The 17,271-nt window shown below is 55.1% G+C and overlaps 2 protein-coding genes across 2 annotated transcripts; both read right to left on the reverse strand.

The window, feature by feature from the left end:
- Positions 1-578: 578 nt before the first annotated feature.
- On the reverse strand, positions 579-11,537 carry LOC101021911 (14-3-3 protein sigma). Its single transcript, XM_003891399.5, has 2 exons — positions 11,436-11,537; positions 579-1,817 (listed from the first exon to the last, which is right to left on the reverse strand). The coding sequence occupies exon 2, from the start codon at positions 1,811-1,813 to the stop codon at positions 1,067-1,069; it is 747 nt and encodes a 248-aa protein (XP_003891448.1). The 5' UTR covers positions 1,814-1,817; positions 11,436-11,537; the 3' UTR covers positions 579-1,066.
- LOC116272509 (palmitoyltransferase ZDHHC18-like) lies at positions 9,524-17,067 on the reverse strand. The gene is made up of 6 exons (XM_031661263.1): positions 16,526-17,067; positions 14,828-14,965; positions 14,659-14,707; positions 14,042-14,144; positions 12,396-12,508; positions 9,524-11,535 (listed from the first exon to the last, which is right to left on the reverse strand). Exons 1-6 carry the CDS (start codon positions 16,608-16,610, stop codon positions 11,418-11,420), a joined length of 606 nt encoding a protein of 201 aa, XP_031517123.1. The 5' UTR covers positions 16,611-17,067; the 3' UTR covers positions 9,524-11,417.
- Positions 17,068-17,271: the final 204 nt, after the last annotated feature.

Genomic DNA, 17,271 nt, shown 5'->3' on the forward strand with positions numbered 1-17,271 from the left:
ACGCTCCCAGCGGCCTTTCCCACCCAGCTCGTCCTTCCTCCCCACCAGCCCGTTTCCTTTTGTCTCCATTTCCGAACTCTTTGGGACGTGACCCTCTCCTAAGATCTGGGCTTTTATGGCGGCACTGTACCCCTGCCTCAAATCGTACTTCCCTCCGCTGAGATTTGAGCCCTTGATGAGACTGTGACCCGCCTGTAAATCGAGTGCTCAGTGCCGCTCACTACTGCAGCGCTGTCCTTAGATCTCATGCCGGAGACTTCACTATTTCCTGTCCCGCTCGACCTGAGCTCGTCAGCCTCCCGCGCTGCGGCTCCCACTCACCTCCCCTCGGCCCTGCAGAGGAGGCTCGGCGCCTCCTGTGGGTTCGCCTGACCCTCCCGGTCCCATCCAGTTTGACTGGAGCCGCCCTGATGGAGACAGCCGGACCCCGGCCTCACCTGGACTCAAAGTCTTGCGTGCAGGTCACTGAGCCACCCAGGGAGGTCAGGGCCCTAACTCAGAGGTCGAAAGTCAGGATCTCTAAATCAGATTCCAGTTCCACTCCCAACCCATCGCCAAGAACTGGAGAGAGACAGGAGGAGTGTCACAGGGGAACTTTATTGAGAGGAAACATGGTCACACCCAGCAGACATGCTTTCCTTCAATGTCGGTCTTGCACTGGCGCGCGCGCGCGCGCACACACACACACACCCATCTCCAGCCCCTGCCACTGTCCAGTTCTCAGCCACAAGGCGGGACATTCCTCAATTCCTACGACCAGAGGCAGCAGGGGCAGGAGTGAGGCAAGAGGGAGGGGAGAAGTAGCCTGGTCCTGGGGTCGGGAGGAAGCGGTGCGGAGAGCAGGGCTGGGGTCATGACCAGTGGTTAGGTGCGCTCAACAGCTGCAAGAAGAGTGGGATCCCCAGCCCCAGGTGGCCTCGGCTCTGCCAGTCCCTCTCCACGGAGCCGTTTGGAGTAAGAACAGCGCCTGGGGGAGAAGGGTGGGGCCTCCCACCCCATATTAGTCCTCTCGGCAGGGTGGGGGACTGAAGGGGGCAGGGCAGGGCGGGGCGGTGGTGGGCAACACTCAGCTCTGGGGCTCCTGGGGAGCCTCGCCCCCCTCTTCCCCGGCGTTGTCGGCCGTCCACAGCGTCAGGTTGTCTCGCAGCAGCTGCATGATGAGGGTGCTGTCTTTGTAGGAGTCCTCGCTGAGGGTGTGCAGATCAGCCATGGCCTCATCGAAAGTGGTCTTGGCCAGCGAGATGGCCTCCTCGGGGCTGTTGGCGATCTCGTAGTGGAAGACGGAAAAGTTCAGGGCCAGGCCCAGGCGGATGGGATTGGTGGGCGGCATCTCCTTCTTGCTGATGTCCATGGCCTCCTGGTAGGCTGACCGGGCTGAGTCGATGATGCGCTTCTTGTCGTCACCAGTGGCCACCTCGGCCAAGTAGCGGTAGTAGTCGCCCTTCATCTTCAGGTAGAAGACCCTGCTCTCCGCGTCCCCAGCCTCCTTGATGAGATGGCTGTCCAGCAGGCCCAGCACGGTGTCGCACACGCCCCGGAGCTCAGTCTCCACCTTCTCCCGGTACTCACGCACCTCGGGGCCCTTCTCCTCCGAGCCCTCCTCGTTGCTTTTCTGCTCAATACTGGACAGGACCCTCCAGGCAGCCCTCTGGCCGCCCACCACATTCTTGTAGGCTACTGAGAGCAGGTTTCGCTCTTCGCAGGAGAGCTCCTCACCTTTCTCCACGGCGCCCTTCATGAAGGCTGCCATGTCCTCATAACGTTCGGCCTGCTCTGCCAGCTTGGCCTTCTGGATCAGACTGGCTCTCTCCATGGCTCTGGGGACACACAGGCGGGCGGCGGGCTAACTGCTGCCTGGGACCAATGCCGGACTCTGTGCCTCTCCTGCTCTTGGCCTGCCTTTTGGCTGGGTGGCCAGGCCCAGAGAAGGGTGGGGAGGAGCAGGGGGCGGGACCAGGGCCCAAGACCTGCCTCCCTCTCCTCTCCTCCCCACACCCTTTCCGGCTCTGCAGTAAAGGTAAAAAGGCTGGGATGTGGGGGTGAGTCATCAGAACAGTCAGCAGAAGAAATCTGGGCGTGGGCCCCACCTGCACAGGCACCTTTCCAGGCTCTAGGCTGCCCCCTCTTGTTCGGGGCTGGCATCATATGGCTGCTCACATCAGGAAACTGCCTGGCTTCTCAAATCAGATCCTCCTTCACAGCGCGCTTACAGAGGCTAAGGGCGGCTTTAGTCCCTGGCTGCTTCTGCCTCGACAGAGCCCATAAAGGTTCAGGAGGATGGGGTTCCTAATCCTGCCAGGTAACTTTAACTCATGTTTAGGTAGGGCCATAGAGTTTCCCAAGCACTTTCATATTCACGATCGAATTTAATCCCCACTGTGTCTCTGTGACACACACAGGACCACAGAGATGGGAACACTAAGTCTCAGAGAGGGGTGAGATTTGCTCAAAGTCACATAGCCACCACTTCCCTGAAACTCCTTTCTGCACCCTGCTTCCTTTAGCTTTTCTCCCATTGAAGTCTCTGACCTATGAGCTCCAGGCTGTGTTTGGAAGTGAGATCCAGGCTCTTTCTCAATCTACCTGAAGATGGTTCCATCCCTCAGGCCTCACTCCCCCTCAGGGTCCCCTCTGAGCTCCCAGAATGCGCAGGTGGCAGCTTTCAGAGTGCCACTTAATGAAGTGTTTAACAAGCAGCCTCTGACGCTCCAGCCCAGCCTTTGTAATTAGTCACCCAGTAGGTTTGTTGGACACATTTCCCATCACTACACAATTTTCCCTTTCAAGTTGGTGGCCTGTTGCCACTTGTTTGAGGATTTACCCTCTGGCCCTCCACACCAGGTCACTTGCCCTCTCCAAGCCACATGCCATCAGGTATCAGTGGGGTTCACAGAGGGTGGGGTCCAGCTCCCCGGCTGTCCCACTTTCCTGCCTGACTCAGACTGCTCTCTGTCTGAGGCTGGGAAGCAGTCCAGTTTGATCCCCCAGGGGGGACGCTAGCAACCCGGGGAGAGAGAGGACTGAGAAAGGGAGGTGGCAGTGACACATACCATTCTGTTTTATGGGGCAGCAATCCCAGCTACGTGATGCCTCCCCCAGCCTGTCTCTCAGAAGTTTCCCTGTTCCTTCCTTTTTTTTTTTTTTTTTTTTTTAATAGAGACAGGATCTCACTACATTGCCCAAGCAGGTCTCAAACTCCTGGGCTCAAGCAATTCTCCTGCCTCAGCCTCCCAAACTGCTGGGATTATGGGCATGAGCCACTTCCTTCCTTTTGACCATTACCCCACCTCTGACCCCTGGCAGAGTCCTCAGATGGAGACCTCTGTTGCCAACCTTCTTTCCCTGCTTGCTGGGGCCCTGGCCTCAAGTTTCATCAGGAGTTTCACCAAAGGGTGTTGGCATTGAGCCTACAGGGATGGATTCCTGCTTATCTGCCCCACCCCTAGCCAAAGCTTAGATGGGCCTCGGGTACGGCTCCTTTCACTGGGATTCTGCCCGCCTAATAGTTGAGCTAGGATAATTTCACAGGCCTGTGTCTCCCCCAGGTACCCTGAGTGTCTGAACACCCATCTTCCCTCCCAGAGGGAGGCTTAGGCCAGAACTCTGGGGACCAAAGATGAGATTCTTCTCTTTTGCCACAAGGAGGAGTAGGGACATGTCTGGACTAATGCTACAGGGTTTCCAAGGAAGTAAAGGGGATTTCAGGTTTGACAGCCCAAAGATTTTGCTCAATTCAGAGAACTGACGTAGAAAACGATAGGAACCACACGAAAATACCAGCTTATAGAGGGTATCTTGAGGTAGTGAGACTGACTGATTTTGCTTCCCTTTGATTTTCTTTTCTATTTTCTTTTTTTGGGATAGGGTCTCACTCTGTTGTCCAGGCTGAAGTACAGTGGTATGATCACAGCTCACTGCACTCTCAACTTCCTTGGCCTCAGGTGATCCTCCTGCCTCAGCCTCCTAAGAAGCTGGGACTACAGGTGCTCACCACAACGCCCAGCTAATTTTTGTATTTTTTGTAGAGACGGGGTCTCACCATGTTGCCCAGGCTGGTCTCAAACTCCTGGGTTCAAGCAATCCTCTTGCCTTGGCTTCCCAAAGTGCTGGGATTACAGGTGTGAGTCACTACACCTGGTCTTTTTGATTTTCTTATTCTCTCCAATTTATAAATAGTGAATATGGGTCGGGTGCGGTGCCTCACGCCTGTAATCCCAGCACTTTGGGAGGCCGAGGCAGGCGGATCACGAGGTCAGGAGATCAAGACCATCCTGGCTAACATGGTGAAATCCCATCTCTACTAAAAATACAAAAAATTAGCCAGGCGTGGTGGCACACACCTGTGGTCCCAGCTACTTGGGAGGCTGAGGCAGGAGAATTGCTTGAACCCGGGAGGCGGAGGTTGCAGTGAGCCGAGATCACGCCACTGCACTCCAGCCTGCGTGACAGAGCGAGACTCCGTCTCAAAACAAAATGACGACAAAAAAGTGAATATGTATTGTTTGTCTATGAGATACAGAATAGCCTAGTACCCTTGGAATCAGACTGCCTAAATGTAAATCTTATAGCTGTTTGTGGCCTTGGCCAAATGATTTAAGCTCTGTGAGCCTCAGTTCCTGTAGGTATAAAATGGGACTTGTGAGGATTACACGAGTTAATGGAAAGCACAGTAGAATGGATGGAAACTATTATTATTTTTTTCTTTTTTTCGAGATGGAGTTTCGGTCGTCACCCAGGCTGGAGTGTAGCGGCATAATCTTGGCTCACTGCAACCTCCATCTCCTGGGTTCAAGCGATTCTCCTGCCTCAGCCTCCCGAGTAACTGGGATTACAGGGGTGCACCACCACGCCTGGCTAGTGTGTGTGTGTGCGTGTGTGTGTGTGTGTGTATATTTCTTTTTTTTTTTAAAGTAGAGATGTGGTTTCACCATGTTGGCCAGGCTGGTTTCGAACTCCTGACCTCAAGTGATCCACCCGCCTCAGCCTTTCAAAGTGCTGAAATTACAGGCATAAGCCACCGTGCCTGGCCAGATGGCAACTATTATTGTCATGTGAAAAAATCCCATCAACTTTATTATGATCCACATATACTCACAAAGCACTAACATAGAGCTAGGTTCTGTGAAATGAGGAAGGACCCCAAGCCAGGACTTAGCCAAAGGCCAGACCTTCCCAGTTGGGTGTCTACAGGGGAGAGAAGGAGGCAGTTTGCCCATAGCCTTCTCTCTCCAGATGGATGAATGGCCAGACGGCCAGATGTGCTCAGCACTGCCTCCTTCCTCTCCATCTGGGCCAGGAGTGTCCAATCTTTTGGCTTCCCTGGGCCACATTGGAAGAAGAATCGTCTTGGGCCACACATAAAATACACCAACACTACCGACAGCTGATGAGCTAAAAAAAAAAAAAAAAAGTGCAAAAAAATCTCATAATGTTTTAACAAAGTTTACTAATTTGTGTTGGGCTGCATTCAAAGCTGTCCTGGGCCACATGCAGCCTGCGGGCCGTGGGTTGGTCAAGCTTGATCAGGACATTCCTGTGACCTCAGCAGCTCCTGGAACCTCAGGGGCCTTCCTTTGTACTAGTCATCCAGTCGGGGCTTCCCCAAGTCCTGGGGGAAAGCTGGAGATCCCAGGACACTGGGAACCTGGAAGGCAGGGCCTGGCAGGCCCAGGAACTTTGGAGCTTGAGTCCAGGGAGGGACCATTTGCTTTCTGCCACTGAAGCCAGGGGACCTGGTGGTGGTTCACGCCCTCCGCATAGCCATGAGCAAGGGCAGGGAAGCCCCTTCATTCCTACTCCTCCCCTGCTGGAGCTCAGGGGTGCATCTGGGAGCCAGGCTGCCTGACACCTCCTGCCCGCTCTGGCCTGTTGATCCTGACTCAGTTCCTGTCTCAGGTACCTCCCTTTGCCTCCGGGCCTCCATTTCCCAAGTTCAGGAGCTCAGACGGGCAGGAGGCAGCAGGCCCTGGCAGGGCATGGAGCTCCACAGTCAGCTGTCTGAGTCAGCAGGACAGGAGCTGGGGTTGCAGCCCAAAGGGGCTATCCTCATCCTGCTTGCTACCTCCCCACCCTCCTCCTGTACAGCATCCATTCTACCAGCAGGCTTAAGGGCTCTGGCCCCATAGTCAACCAATCCTTCTTCGCTGGTAATAATAGGCTTTGAAGGGTTGTGATGAAGGCAGCAACTATTTGCTGTCTACCTCCACTGAGGACAGAGGACAGGGCTCTGATAGCAATGGGAGGGATGCCAGGTAGATTCTAGAAAGAACTTCCTGAGAAATGTTTCCATCTTGGAATGATCAAATTAAACAGGTGGCCAGAGGAAGCTCTAGCACCTTTTCCCACTGGCTAGTTGTGAACAAAAGTGCAGTTACCTAGCCAAGGGCTCACTTTACTAGTTGCCTTTGGGAAGGGATATTCAATTATATTTATTATCTTTACTGCTCCTTGTGGAGCAGGGCGACCCCATAGGCAGTGTGCCCAGAGTAGCCTACATTACTTTTAAGTAATTCGTGGTTCTGATTCTTTTTCTCTTGAAGGCACTGCTGTTTAGAGTATCCCACATCTAAACCAGTCCAGTCTAGAGACAGTGCGGAATTTATGAAGAGAGAATGGAATGAGGTCAGAGTGTGGGACTGCATCCCAGCTCTGTTGTAAGGCCTTGGGCAGGTCCCTTCCTGCCTCTGGGCTTCAATTTCCCCATCAGTAAAACAAGGAGGCTGGCCCAGATCAACTCTAAGCCCTCTACTGGCTATGACATTCTCTAATTTTAGGGTTTCTCCAAGATCTCATCCTCCCACTGCTGTATTCATTCCTTAGGTAGTGCAGATGGCTCAGAGCTCGGGGCAGAGATCAGGTTCCGATCTGGGATTTGCTGCTTTGCCAGCTGGGTGACCTTGGGCAGCTCCTGTTTCTTCCCTGAGTCTCAGTTCCCTCATCTGTAAAAAGGGTGACATCATCCTCCTCAAACTGGAATCTATCATCTCAAACGTTTTCTTAGCTGAGCACTCACTGGGGATCGGAATGGAAAGGCAGTAGGGAAGAAGAATTTGGGGGCCTCCAAGCCCCTGAGGCAGGGGAAGGTGGAGGGGACAAAGAGGGGACAGGATGGCCTCTTTTCATGTGCCCATGGGGGCTTAGCCACAGCCCTCTCTGCCTGCCTCTGGCGGACAAGAGTCCCTCCTGGGACTCGGCAAGCCCTTGCTGAATGGTAGCGGTAATTATTTTTTGGCCCATAGTACCGTGTATGCACATGTGTGTATCTTGACGTGGGGCAGCAGCTGGGGAGAGTGAAGGCTCCATGAGATCATTACCCTGGGCTGTGCTCAGTTCATGGGTATGGCAGTCCCAAACTTAACAACCCTCTGTCTCAGCCTGCGCTGGGACCTTTCCGAAACTAGAGGTCGGCTAAGGCTGGGTGGTGTCTGGAATTGAGACCAAGAGTTCCGGAGGGGCAGAGTGAAAAGGATGCCAACCACTTTTCCTGTGTGCCTGCTGGCTTTGTTGTGCTTTTAAATCTCCAGAGCAGCACTGGCCAGTTGGAAGAAAGCTGGGAGCGAGGGGGAGCCATATGTTCTGCACGCCCACTACAGGTCCCATCCCTGGGCCCCAAAGTAAAGGCGGCACCAGACAGCCAATGGTATGGCAAGAAAAGGGGAATCTTTATTTTGGTTAAAAAAACGTACAGGATAGCAGACAAGCAACCCCCAGCCCTGGGCTCAGCTGATTTTCCTTGGACCAGCTGTTTCCTTTAGTCCCCTGAAGCGTATGGGGCTGTGCACAGCTGGCTCAGTCCCTTGGTGCCTAGAGCAAAGGAGGCACGCACCCTCCCTACATCTTACCTACTCTGGTGGAGGGTTGGGGGTGGGAGGTGGACAGGCCGTGGGAACAGTGTCAAGCCAGTTGTGCTTAGAACAGTCACCAAACTTGTTCAGCAGCGTCATCCACCATCAACACCCCAGACAGTTCCTGAGGAAACCTGCTGGGCTTGACTATGGCTATGCCTGATCTGAGGGGGTGGAGGGACAGGCTGTAAGGCCAGATTCCTAGAGTCTTGACACCTCACAAATCCGGGGAAGGGGAAGTCAGTGGAAGAGAGAGGGAGCATTTCAGCATAGAGTCACATTATTGTGCTGATGGCTGCGTTATGGCTTTCTACACTCTGGCCGGCATGGAGCGGGAGTGGGGCAGAGTCCAGCCCCTGCCCCCTATGGGGGCCCTAGAGAGCACACAGGCCGGGCAGGCTTGGGGGCAGACCCTGTAGGCACAGATGGTGGCAGATGGGCCACAGGTTAGGCAGGTGGAGGTGCCGGGTGCCTGGCTCCCCCCAGGCCACTCCTGGAGAGGCAGAGAGCAGCGGTCCTCAGGAGGTCTTTAAGCCCCCTCACACACTGGAGATCCCCGGCAGGACAGCAAAGAAGGAGAAGAGAGAGGGTTAGCGGGGTTGGGAGGAGGGAGGCGGCCTGCAGGGGCCCCGGTGGTGGGGACAGGTGCTGCCACAGCACCTGCCTCTCTCCCCGAGAAAAGGGCCAAGCAAGGCTCAGGCAGCAGGCAACAAAGCAGGAGAGAAAACGGGCGGGTGAGAGAAAGCTCAGCGGGGACAGAAAGCCAGGACACAAGAGCGTTAGTGACTGGTGGCCCCTGCATACCAGGACTCCACCAGCACAGACCCAAGCACCTCAGGGCAGGTTCGCCATCCTCTCCCCAGCCTCACCCTCACCCTCCTCTTCCAGCTGGAGAGCTGCTCTGCGCGAAGCTACCTCCTCAGTCCACAGTGGGGCTGGGCTCTTAACCTGGCCCTATATCCCGATCCTTCTGCTTAGCAGGGAATCCCTGGAGACCCTACCACCACCAGCACACACACCGCACCACACACCAGACAGATGGATGGGCTCCATGGGGTTGGCGAGGCATGCGATGAAGATGAGATGGTGTGTGAAGGGAGCGGGCAGTGCTGGCTGACAGGGGAGAAACGGTCTTACCAGCTAACCCTCTGCAAAGAGACCTGTTAGCTCCCCTCAGGCTGTGCAGGAGATGGCAAAATCCTGACAGGTGTCCTCCTGAGGGAGATACCAGAGAGGTGGGCCAGTGTTATGAGTTGTCTGGCTGGGCCCTGCTGCCCAGGTTGGAGGTGGTAGCCAGGGAAGCTCCGGCTCTCAAACTGGACTCTACCGTCTCAAACGTTTTCTTAGCTGAGCACTCACTGGGGATCGGAGTGGAAAGGCAGTAGGGAAGAAGAATTTGGGGGTCTCCAAGCCCCTGAGGCAGGGGAAGGTGGAGGGGACAAAGAGGGGACAGGATGGCCTCTTTTCACGTGCCCATGGGGGCTCAGCCACAGCCCTCTCTGCTCTGCCTCCGGCGGACAGAGCTCCAGCCAGGTGAGGGAAGATGTAGCCAGATCACTGGGCTGCCTGCCTTCGCACAGTCTCCCCAGGAAATAACCAACTTTGTCCGAAAGAACAGAGGGCTGCCAGCTGGGGCCTCAGCAAAGGAAAAGCAAACAAAAACCAAACCAAAGCAAATCAACTCTTATAAACTAAAGTTTTATTACAGGCAGGAACAAAGAATACTGGCTTAAATAAAAGGTAGATGGGAGTCCCCTCCTCTAGCCAGCTTCTTCCTCAACTCCCAGGGCCACTGCAGTGATGGCCCAGGGCCCTGAGGTTGGGGTGAATGAAGCTGTTTCTCCCAGACGGGACCCTCTGTGGCTGCCATTCCCAGCTGTCTGTGACCACTGGCCTCTGGAGTGAGACGGGCAAGATCTGGGGACTTCCTATGTCACTTTCCAAGGGCTTCAGCCCACTTGAAGAGCCAAGGAAGGGGATGGTGGGACAATATCTATTATGATAAGAAACTATAGCTCCCAGCAGAGGAGAAACATCCTCTGAGTTTCCGGCCCAGACTTAGGCCAACCTTCACTTGCCTCTTGGCCCACCCTGCACCTTCCTTCCTTTTCTCTGGATGGAGGTCCCCGCTTGGCAGAAACACCTTGTCTTCCGGCTCCCAGCACTGGGTCCCATATTCAGAGCTCAGAGGAGGGGGTGTGGCTCGTAGGATGGCAGCCACTCCCCAGAGCCATCACCCAACCCACCACACCCAGGCTCAGCCTGCCTGGGCAGGTCCCAGCTGGAAGCCTCACCTGGGGGCTGGAGGGTAGGGCTGGGGGTAGAGTGGCAGAGTCCCCAGACACTGGCTGTCTGAAGTCCACAGAAGAAGGAAAGATAGGAGGCTGGGCTGAGCCCCAGTGGGAGCCCAGGGTTTTCTCGTGACCAATGCACGTGCCCCCTGTCCCCTTGGCTCAGAGTGCTTCTGACACTCAAAGGGGATAGGGCAGGGGGCAGGGGGCAGCCCAGGGGATATGGGAGCCAGCCACATTCATACAGGGCACACACGAACACACACACACATGCACACACACTCTCACTCATTCCAGTCAGAAGGTCTCTTGGAATAAACTTATTAAAACCAACCAGCCTTCTGATAACCTTTCACCTGGCACTACACAGACAGTAATGTGGCTGACCTTTTCTCCTTCCATTTAAAAAAAGACTATGTAGAAAAGAGGTCTATAAAATTGTGCAAAATACCCAGCATTAATAAACCCGTTTCAAGTATTGCCAGCATGAGCATAACCCACCCATGCCCGGACCTGGCTTGGGAGAGAGGTGGAGGGGCAGGCTGGGATCCCTTAAAGAGCTCGCCACGGGCAGGGGAGGGACCAGGCTCGCACTTCCACTGTGCTGCCCAGGACCTGCACAGGAGCTGAGGCTGTGGGTGCCTGGCTGGGTAATTCACCTTGGTCTGATAGAGGCTGCCCCCACCCACCACCAACCCTGCCTTCTCTACTGGAACCCCAGCTCTATCCTATTGGCCAACTCCATTAAAAAAAGGGGGGAAAAACCCCACCAAAAATCCCAAAGAAGAAAGAGCAATTATCACCAAGAGAATGAAGGAGCCCACAGACCAAAGCAGCCCATAGAGGCTTCCTCTCCACAGCCCTCTGTCCAGAGCTGGCCGCTCCTCAGTCCTGCTTCACCTTGAGGACCTTGGCTCAGCAAGGCCCAAGCAGTTCCCCCACCTGGGAGGCCTCACGCTCAGTTCACAGCCTCACTCACACAGGGCTCGCCTGGCACAGGCAAGGACTTGGTGTCGTCCCCTGGGTGGCCTCCAGAGGCTCTGGTCTCTCCTGGCACTGATCAGCTAGGGGGACCTAGGGCCCAAGGCTGTGGGAACCTGGGTTTGGGGAGCAGAGGGCACAGCCACGGAACAGTTCAGGGAAAGCCACGCAGGGGGGGAAATAAATATGAAAAGACTTGAGTCTTTGGCAGTTCTGCTTCCCTTGGATGGAACAGGGAGGGTCCCGGCAGGTGAGTGCGGAGGGGCAGACAGGCCAGCAGGTGGCAAGTATTGAGCCATGGTCAGGGGTGGCCTCCTACCATGCTGGCGTCAGGCTTGGCTCTGCAGGCTGGGTCATCGCTTCTGATGGGTGAGGGCAACACGGTGTCAGACTGCACAAATCCCCTCCGGTCAATCAGGCTTCCAAAACACAAGAGGGACACATGAGGGCTCTGTCCGACCCTGAGCCTCCAGGCCAGCGGCTGGACGGCAGAGTCTATCTCAGCCAAGGAAAGGCCCAGGCCAAGAAAGGCTGAGGAAAGGACAGCTGCTCCCCATCTGGGGGCCCAAGACCCTTACCTCTGGCAGGCCTCTCTCTGCCCTCTGGCCACCTGGCTTTTGGCCATAGAATGTATTTACTATTAATTCCAACTGGCCCACCTGTCTGGCTGCCAAGAAGCCAGGCTGCAGGTGACGGGAGAAAGCAAGGATGAACAGGTATTTGGTGACTATGAGATTCCTGTGTTCCTTTCCCCTCTAGGCAGGCTGGGTGACAGGGATACTGGGTGGGGCAGGGGACATGACTATGTGGGAATGACTCGTTCTGGCAGTGCCTACAGCAATTTAATCCCGTTCTGGAGCTCTCTGGTGCCCCCTGGTGTCGGGATGAACAGGGAGCGTCCCAGCAGGGCTGAGTCCCCAGGGTTCCTACTGCCAGGAGAGGATGGAGTCGCCACCCAGTCCGTGCAGTGGGCAACTGGAAGGGCAGTGTCATTCAAGCATGGCTGAAACAGTCATGGTGGTTATCCCTGGGGAGCAGGATTACATGTCATATCCAATGCTCTTCTGTTTTACATTTTGTACTTAATTTTTTTTTCTACAATGAGCACGTGATTAAATAACAATTCTCCATGGAATTCCTTCACATGACAAATGCCCTCGAGAGGGTGGTGGATGGAGGGCATCTAGGGTATAGGGGGAGGTCGGCTGATATCCAGGAACACTTTAATCACTGGCCAGGCCTGGCCCTGTTACCCCTCTTCTGTACCCCACTCGCTTACCTGGGAGGTAGGGGGCCACACAGCACAGCGCAGCAGTTGGTGATAATACTTTTATGGCTGTAGGGGTTGACAGAGGCCTCGCCGCCCCTCTTGCTGGACCACGAGCCTTTGATCTGCAAGCAGGAAGGAGGCCTGGGTCAAGTACCTCCTTTTGCTTCACTTTTCTAGGAGGGAGGTCTAGAGGCTGGGGACAGCTGGTCAATTCCAAAACCAATTCTGGTTAGAGAAGGGGACATGTCTTTCATGTGGGCCATTCAATGAGGGTGTGGGGGACCCCTGGTAGAGATCAGGAGGCCCCAAAGAGGAGATGACAGAGCAGAGCCCAAGAGAAGCACCAGAGGAAACCTTTCGGATGACTCCTCCCTTCTCTGGCCAGCCGCTTCTGAAGGAGGGTAGTGCAGGGGCACAGGGCGAGGGCTGACCTGCCTGTGAGCCCCAGCCCTGCTATTCACTGGCTATGCTACCTGGACAGATCACCACTTTGCTGAGCCTGAGTCATCATGTGGAAAATAGGGAAAATAATACTAATTCTCAGATGGCATTGCCAGGGCATTAGATTAATCTTTGCCAGATTCTCTAGCTCTGTGAAGCCAAGCTATGGAAGGCACTGGAGAGTTTAGCAATAAAGAATACTTTGACCTAGAGGTATTACCTAGAGCTAGAGCTCTAAATACCTAGAGCTTTCTACACTTATTTGGCCACACACTCCTTTCTCTTTAACCTCTGGTAATGTGCTGCAGAACTGGCACCCAAGAAGCTACAGAGGGAGATGCTGGCTGACGGCATTTCTGTTCTCACTGATCACCAAGCACACAACGCCCTGTCATGTGTGTTAAGTTTTGTTTCCCTGAATGAGAGGATGAGGTCTGGGAATGTATTTTCTGTTGGAGGATGGGTTGATGGTAGGCCCTGAAACAGATGCTCTCATTTGCTTTTTAGTGTTTGGAGGATGGCGAGGGGAAGTCAGGTCTGGCCCAGGGCTGGGCACATCAAACATGCTTGTTGATGGCAGTCTGCAGGGTGCCAGGTAGGGAGGGTCAATGGAACCCACTGGCCTGTCCCCTGTCTCCCCCAGGTGTGCATATTAAGAGGGGCAGCCAGGACAGGCCGGTGACACCCTGAGAACAGTCACGGCTTTGCTGCTGACAGGGGCAGTGTGCAAGAGGGAGAGCACCTGACTGGGCACCGACCTTGGCTCTGTCCCCTCCCAGCTGTGTGACCTCCCAGACAGGGGACATGTCTCTCAGTCATCGAATGGGGAAAAAGCATCCCTGTCCTTTCTGCCTCAGGCTTGGCAAAAGGACCCAAAGAGATGACGGGAACGGAAAGAATTCCGTAAGCGGTCATGTGCCAGCCAAACATCATGTGTGTGTGGTATGGGCACTGCCTCCTGCGGGGCTGTGGAGAAAAGCAACCTGGGGCCTTGAGAGCCCACACTGAGAGAATGAAGCATGTGGAGGTCTCAGAAGCCTGCATCGGACCCACCAGGGCCAAGCTGAGAGGACTGGGAGGCATCTGGCTGCTTAACAGGCGTTTTCCCAGCAGTCCCTGAGTCAGGACTGCGCTTGGCTGCCCCAGGCTCCCTCAGCCCTGCCTCCTCCTGAGGGCGCTGCCCTAGAATGAGGGGTGGCTCCAGATTTACTCACGTCTTCATTAGTAGTCAGGTTGGAGGCGACGAGGTACGTGTGAAACCCTGAGAGGCCCAGAATGGACCAGATGGAGAAGAAGCAGATGACCAACTCCAGCACGGTGAGGCAGTTAAGGACCTAAACGGGTGGAGGGTGGGGAGCCTCCCAGCCTGGTCTGTCTCACCTATCCTTCCATGAAGCTGTTTCCCCAGAGAGCTGAGAAGTTTTGGAACCTTCCTGTGGCCCAGTCCCTACTTCTTAGCAGGATCACCTCCTGGGCTCCACGGAAGGTCAGGACCCCACTCAAGAGCCAGACAAGGTGAGAGTGACAGACGGCAGACAAAACTAAGGGTTCCAATCATAAAGAGCCTCAGGCATGACACGGTCCAGGGAGCTTGGCATCTTAAGGGACATACTCTCTTCCAGGCCCCTGAAGACGGGGACCCCCGGCCCCACAATGCCCCATGTAGAATCAGTTCTTGCCTGGGTGTGAACAGAGGAGCTGGTACACTGGATTCTAGAGGACACATGTGAGCTGTATGCTGTTCCCCTCTGATTTGAGGATGAGGCATGGGACCCACCCAGTGAAGGGACCTCAGTTCCCACTGGAGTGTCCTCTAGCTGACAAAGGATATCTTGCTGGTGTCTCCTTCAGAGTGGAGAGGAAGTTGCTTCCCTGAGCACCTGGGGAGAAAGAAACAGGAGAGGACAAGCTCAGAGGGACAGTGACTGCTGAAGCTTGCTGACCCTTGAGCTTGCTGGCTGGCCCGTTCCACTCCCCCGCTGCCCTCACCCCCAACTCACGCAACGTCAGGTGGGTGACCACGCAGGCGAAGATGAAGGCCGTCAGGAATGAGAGGGAGAGAATAAACGCGTAGAAGAAGCGATAGTTCCGTCTCCCCACACAGTTGCCCACCCAGGGGCAGTGATGGTCAAATCGTTCTGGACAAGGGCAAGGGGCGATGGGTTAGTGTGGGCTGGCCTGCAGCCAGCACAGGCATTTGGCAGCCTCAACCATGGCTGGTGTTTTCCTACTCTGCTCACTCTCACAGCACCAGCTGGCTCCCAGGCCTTGGACACACCTGCCTCTGGTCCTTTGTGTACCAGTTCCCACTGCCTGATACACTCTCTCCTGTCTCTTTACCTGGCTAACTGGAACTTCTCCTCCATGTCTCAGCTGCAAAACCACCTTCTTAAGAAAGTCTCTTCCAATCCCAGACTAGGTGGGGGGGCCCTGTTATCTGCCCCATCACTTCTCTTTTGTGGCCCTCTGCACATGTGTGCTTTTATGCTTATTTATAATTACTGGATTGGCCAATCAGCCCTACTTGACTGTAAGCTCCATGGGCGAGGGGGGCTGTGCTGGTCTCACACCATGCTGACTCCCCAGGATCCGGAGCAGCGCCGGCACAAAAACTCACAAAAGTACTTGTCACATAGTCTACCATCCCAACCACATGCTAACAGTCAATAACCCCTGTCCCCTGCTCTAGGACTAGCGGCCCAGGGAGGGGCTGGGCTGCAATGTGGTTCACAGCCAGCCAGCATCACAGGCCAGGTCAAAGGGCTGAGCTCACCTGCACACTGTCCCCGGGGGTGGAGGCACACCCAGACTCTGGTAAAGGAAGTCCCTGTGGGAATGTGGGTCACAAGCCCGTTGCAGGCCTCATGCCAAGGCCAGCGCCCTTTGCAGGGGGTGGGCGGGGCAGCTCCTCGGGGATGAATGGTGCCCACTGAGTCACCCCCTTTGCTGCATGCCGTCATGGGGTGCTCCCTGCTGTTCTCTTGCTCAGGGAGTACTGAGCTGGCATGATGATCTCACTGCCCTGGGAACTGTGCACAGTCACTGTGGCTCAGCTCACCTGCGCTCTCTCACGCAGCGTTTCCCTTACAGCACCCTTCCAGGGGACCACCCTTGGTGCCCGTCACAACTACACAGCCTCTGGAGGGCAGGGAGAGGGGACAAAACAACCACTGCAGGCAGCTGTAGGGTCAGGAGCCGTTTCCAGTGGTGACATCCTCTGCACCTCATCAGCTTAAATGCCTCTCTTCCCAGATGCTTGTCCCTCTCAACCCTGGGAATCAGATCAAAGTCTTTCAGTACAGCTGGTGCCCTGGGCCACTGGACAGTAAATCATTCTTTCTGGCCCAAACACATCTGGAATGTTATTATTTCAGTCTGTTTCCTGGGAGCTTTGACTTCCTGAGGACCGGGCTGAAGCTTGGGAGAAGGGTTCAAGGCCCCTCTGTCTGCCCCGCACCTCCGAGCTGGGGGAAGGAATCCACCAATCCAGAGCTGAAGCCAAAACACTCCTGGTGAAGCTGAGGGCCCCTCCCCTGGGCCCTCCTGAGTCAGGGCAAATCTGGGTGAACCAGTCCCCCTGCCCAGCCCTGGGTATTTCAGACCCTGCCCACACCATCCCCATGCGTGACGTCCCCCCACCCCCAGGACTCAGTCTCTCTCAGGAATCCCTGCATCCCTCCCTGCCGCCTCCTACTCACCCACACAGTTGTCACAGACACTGCAGTGTGAGGTTCGGGGTGGCCGAAACATCTTGCAGGTGAAGCAGTACTTTAGCTTCACCATCTGCCCATTGATCAGCACCTCCCGGGTCCGAGGGGGCGGCCGGTATGTAGAACTGCCTGTGTTGTCTGAGGGCAGGAGGAGAGAAAGACGGGGAATGGCCAAGGCAGCCCAGGGCCCAGATCCCCAGCAGGGGAAAGCTACTGCTGCCTGGCCAGTCCAGGAGAATCGTCAGGGTAACAGGTTCCCAGGAACAAACATTGGAGTAAAATGTCTGGCCTAAGGCAGGGACAAGTATTAGGAGCTGCCACCATGTACTGAGACTGCCTCTGTACCAGGTGCTATGCTAAAACTTTACATACTTGTTCATACACCTGCCGGCCTTACCCACTCTAAGAAGGGCTGTCAGAGAAAGAGACCCCCAGAAAGCTTACTGAGGTTTTTTTTGTTTTGTTTTGTTTTTTGTTTTGTTTTTTTTGAGACAGAGTCTCATGCTGTTGCCCATACTGGAGTACAATGGCGTGATCTCGGCTCACTGCAACCTCCACCTCACAGGTTCAAGTGATTCTCATGCCTCAGCCTCCCAAGTAGCTGGGATTACAGGAGTGTGCTACCATGCCCAGCTAACTTTTGTATTTTTAGTAGAGACAGAGTTTCACCACATTGGCCAGGCTGGTCTCGAACTCCTGACCTCAGGTGATCTGCCCACCTCGGCTTCCCAAAC

The sequence above is a fragment of the Papio anubis genome, unplaced genomic scaffold (assembly GCF_008728515.1).
Source record: "Papio anubis isolate 15944 unplaced genomic scaffold, Panubis1.0 scaffold1182, whole genome shotgun sequence".
NCBI classification, from domain to species: domain Eukaryota; kingdom Metazoa; phylum Chordata; class Mammalia; order Primates; family Cercopithecidae; genus Papio; species Papio anubis.

Coding starts and splice junctions, on each gene's coding strand:
- LOC101021911 (XM_003891399.5), bottom strand. CDS start 1,813: ATGGAGAGAGCCAGTCTGATCCAGAAGGCCAAGCTGGCAGAGCAGGCC.
- LOC116272509 (XM_031661263.1), bottom strand. CDS start 16,610: ATGGTGAAGCTAAAGTACTGCTTCACCTGCAAGATGTTTCGGCCACCC. Junction 14,708..14,827: donor GGTCACCCACCTGACGTTGC/GTGAGTTGGGGG, acceptor CTTTCTCCCCAG/GTGCTCAGGGAAGCAACTTC. Junction 12,509..14,041: donor ACCTGACTACTAATGAAGAC/GTGAGTAAATCT, acceptor TCCTGCTTGCAG/ATCAAAGGCTCGTGGTCCAG.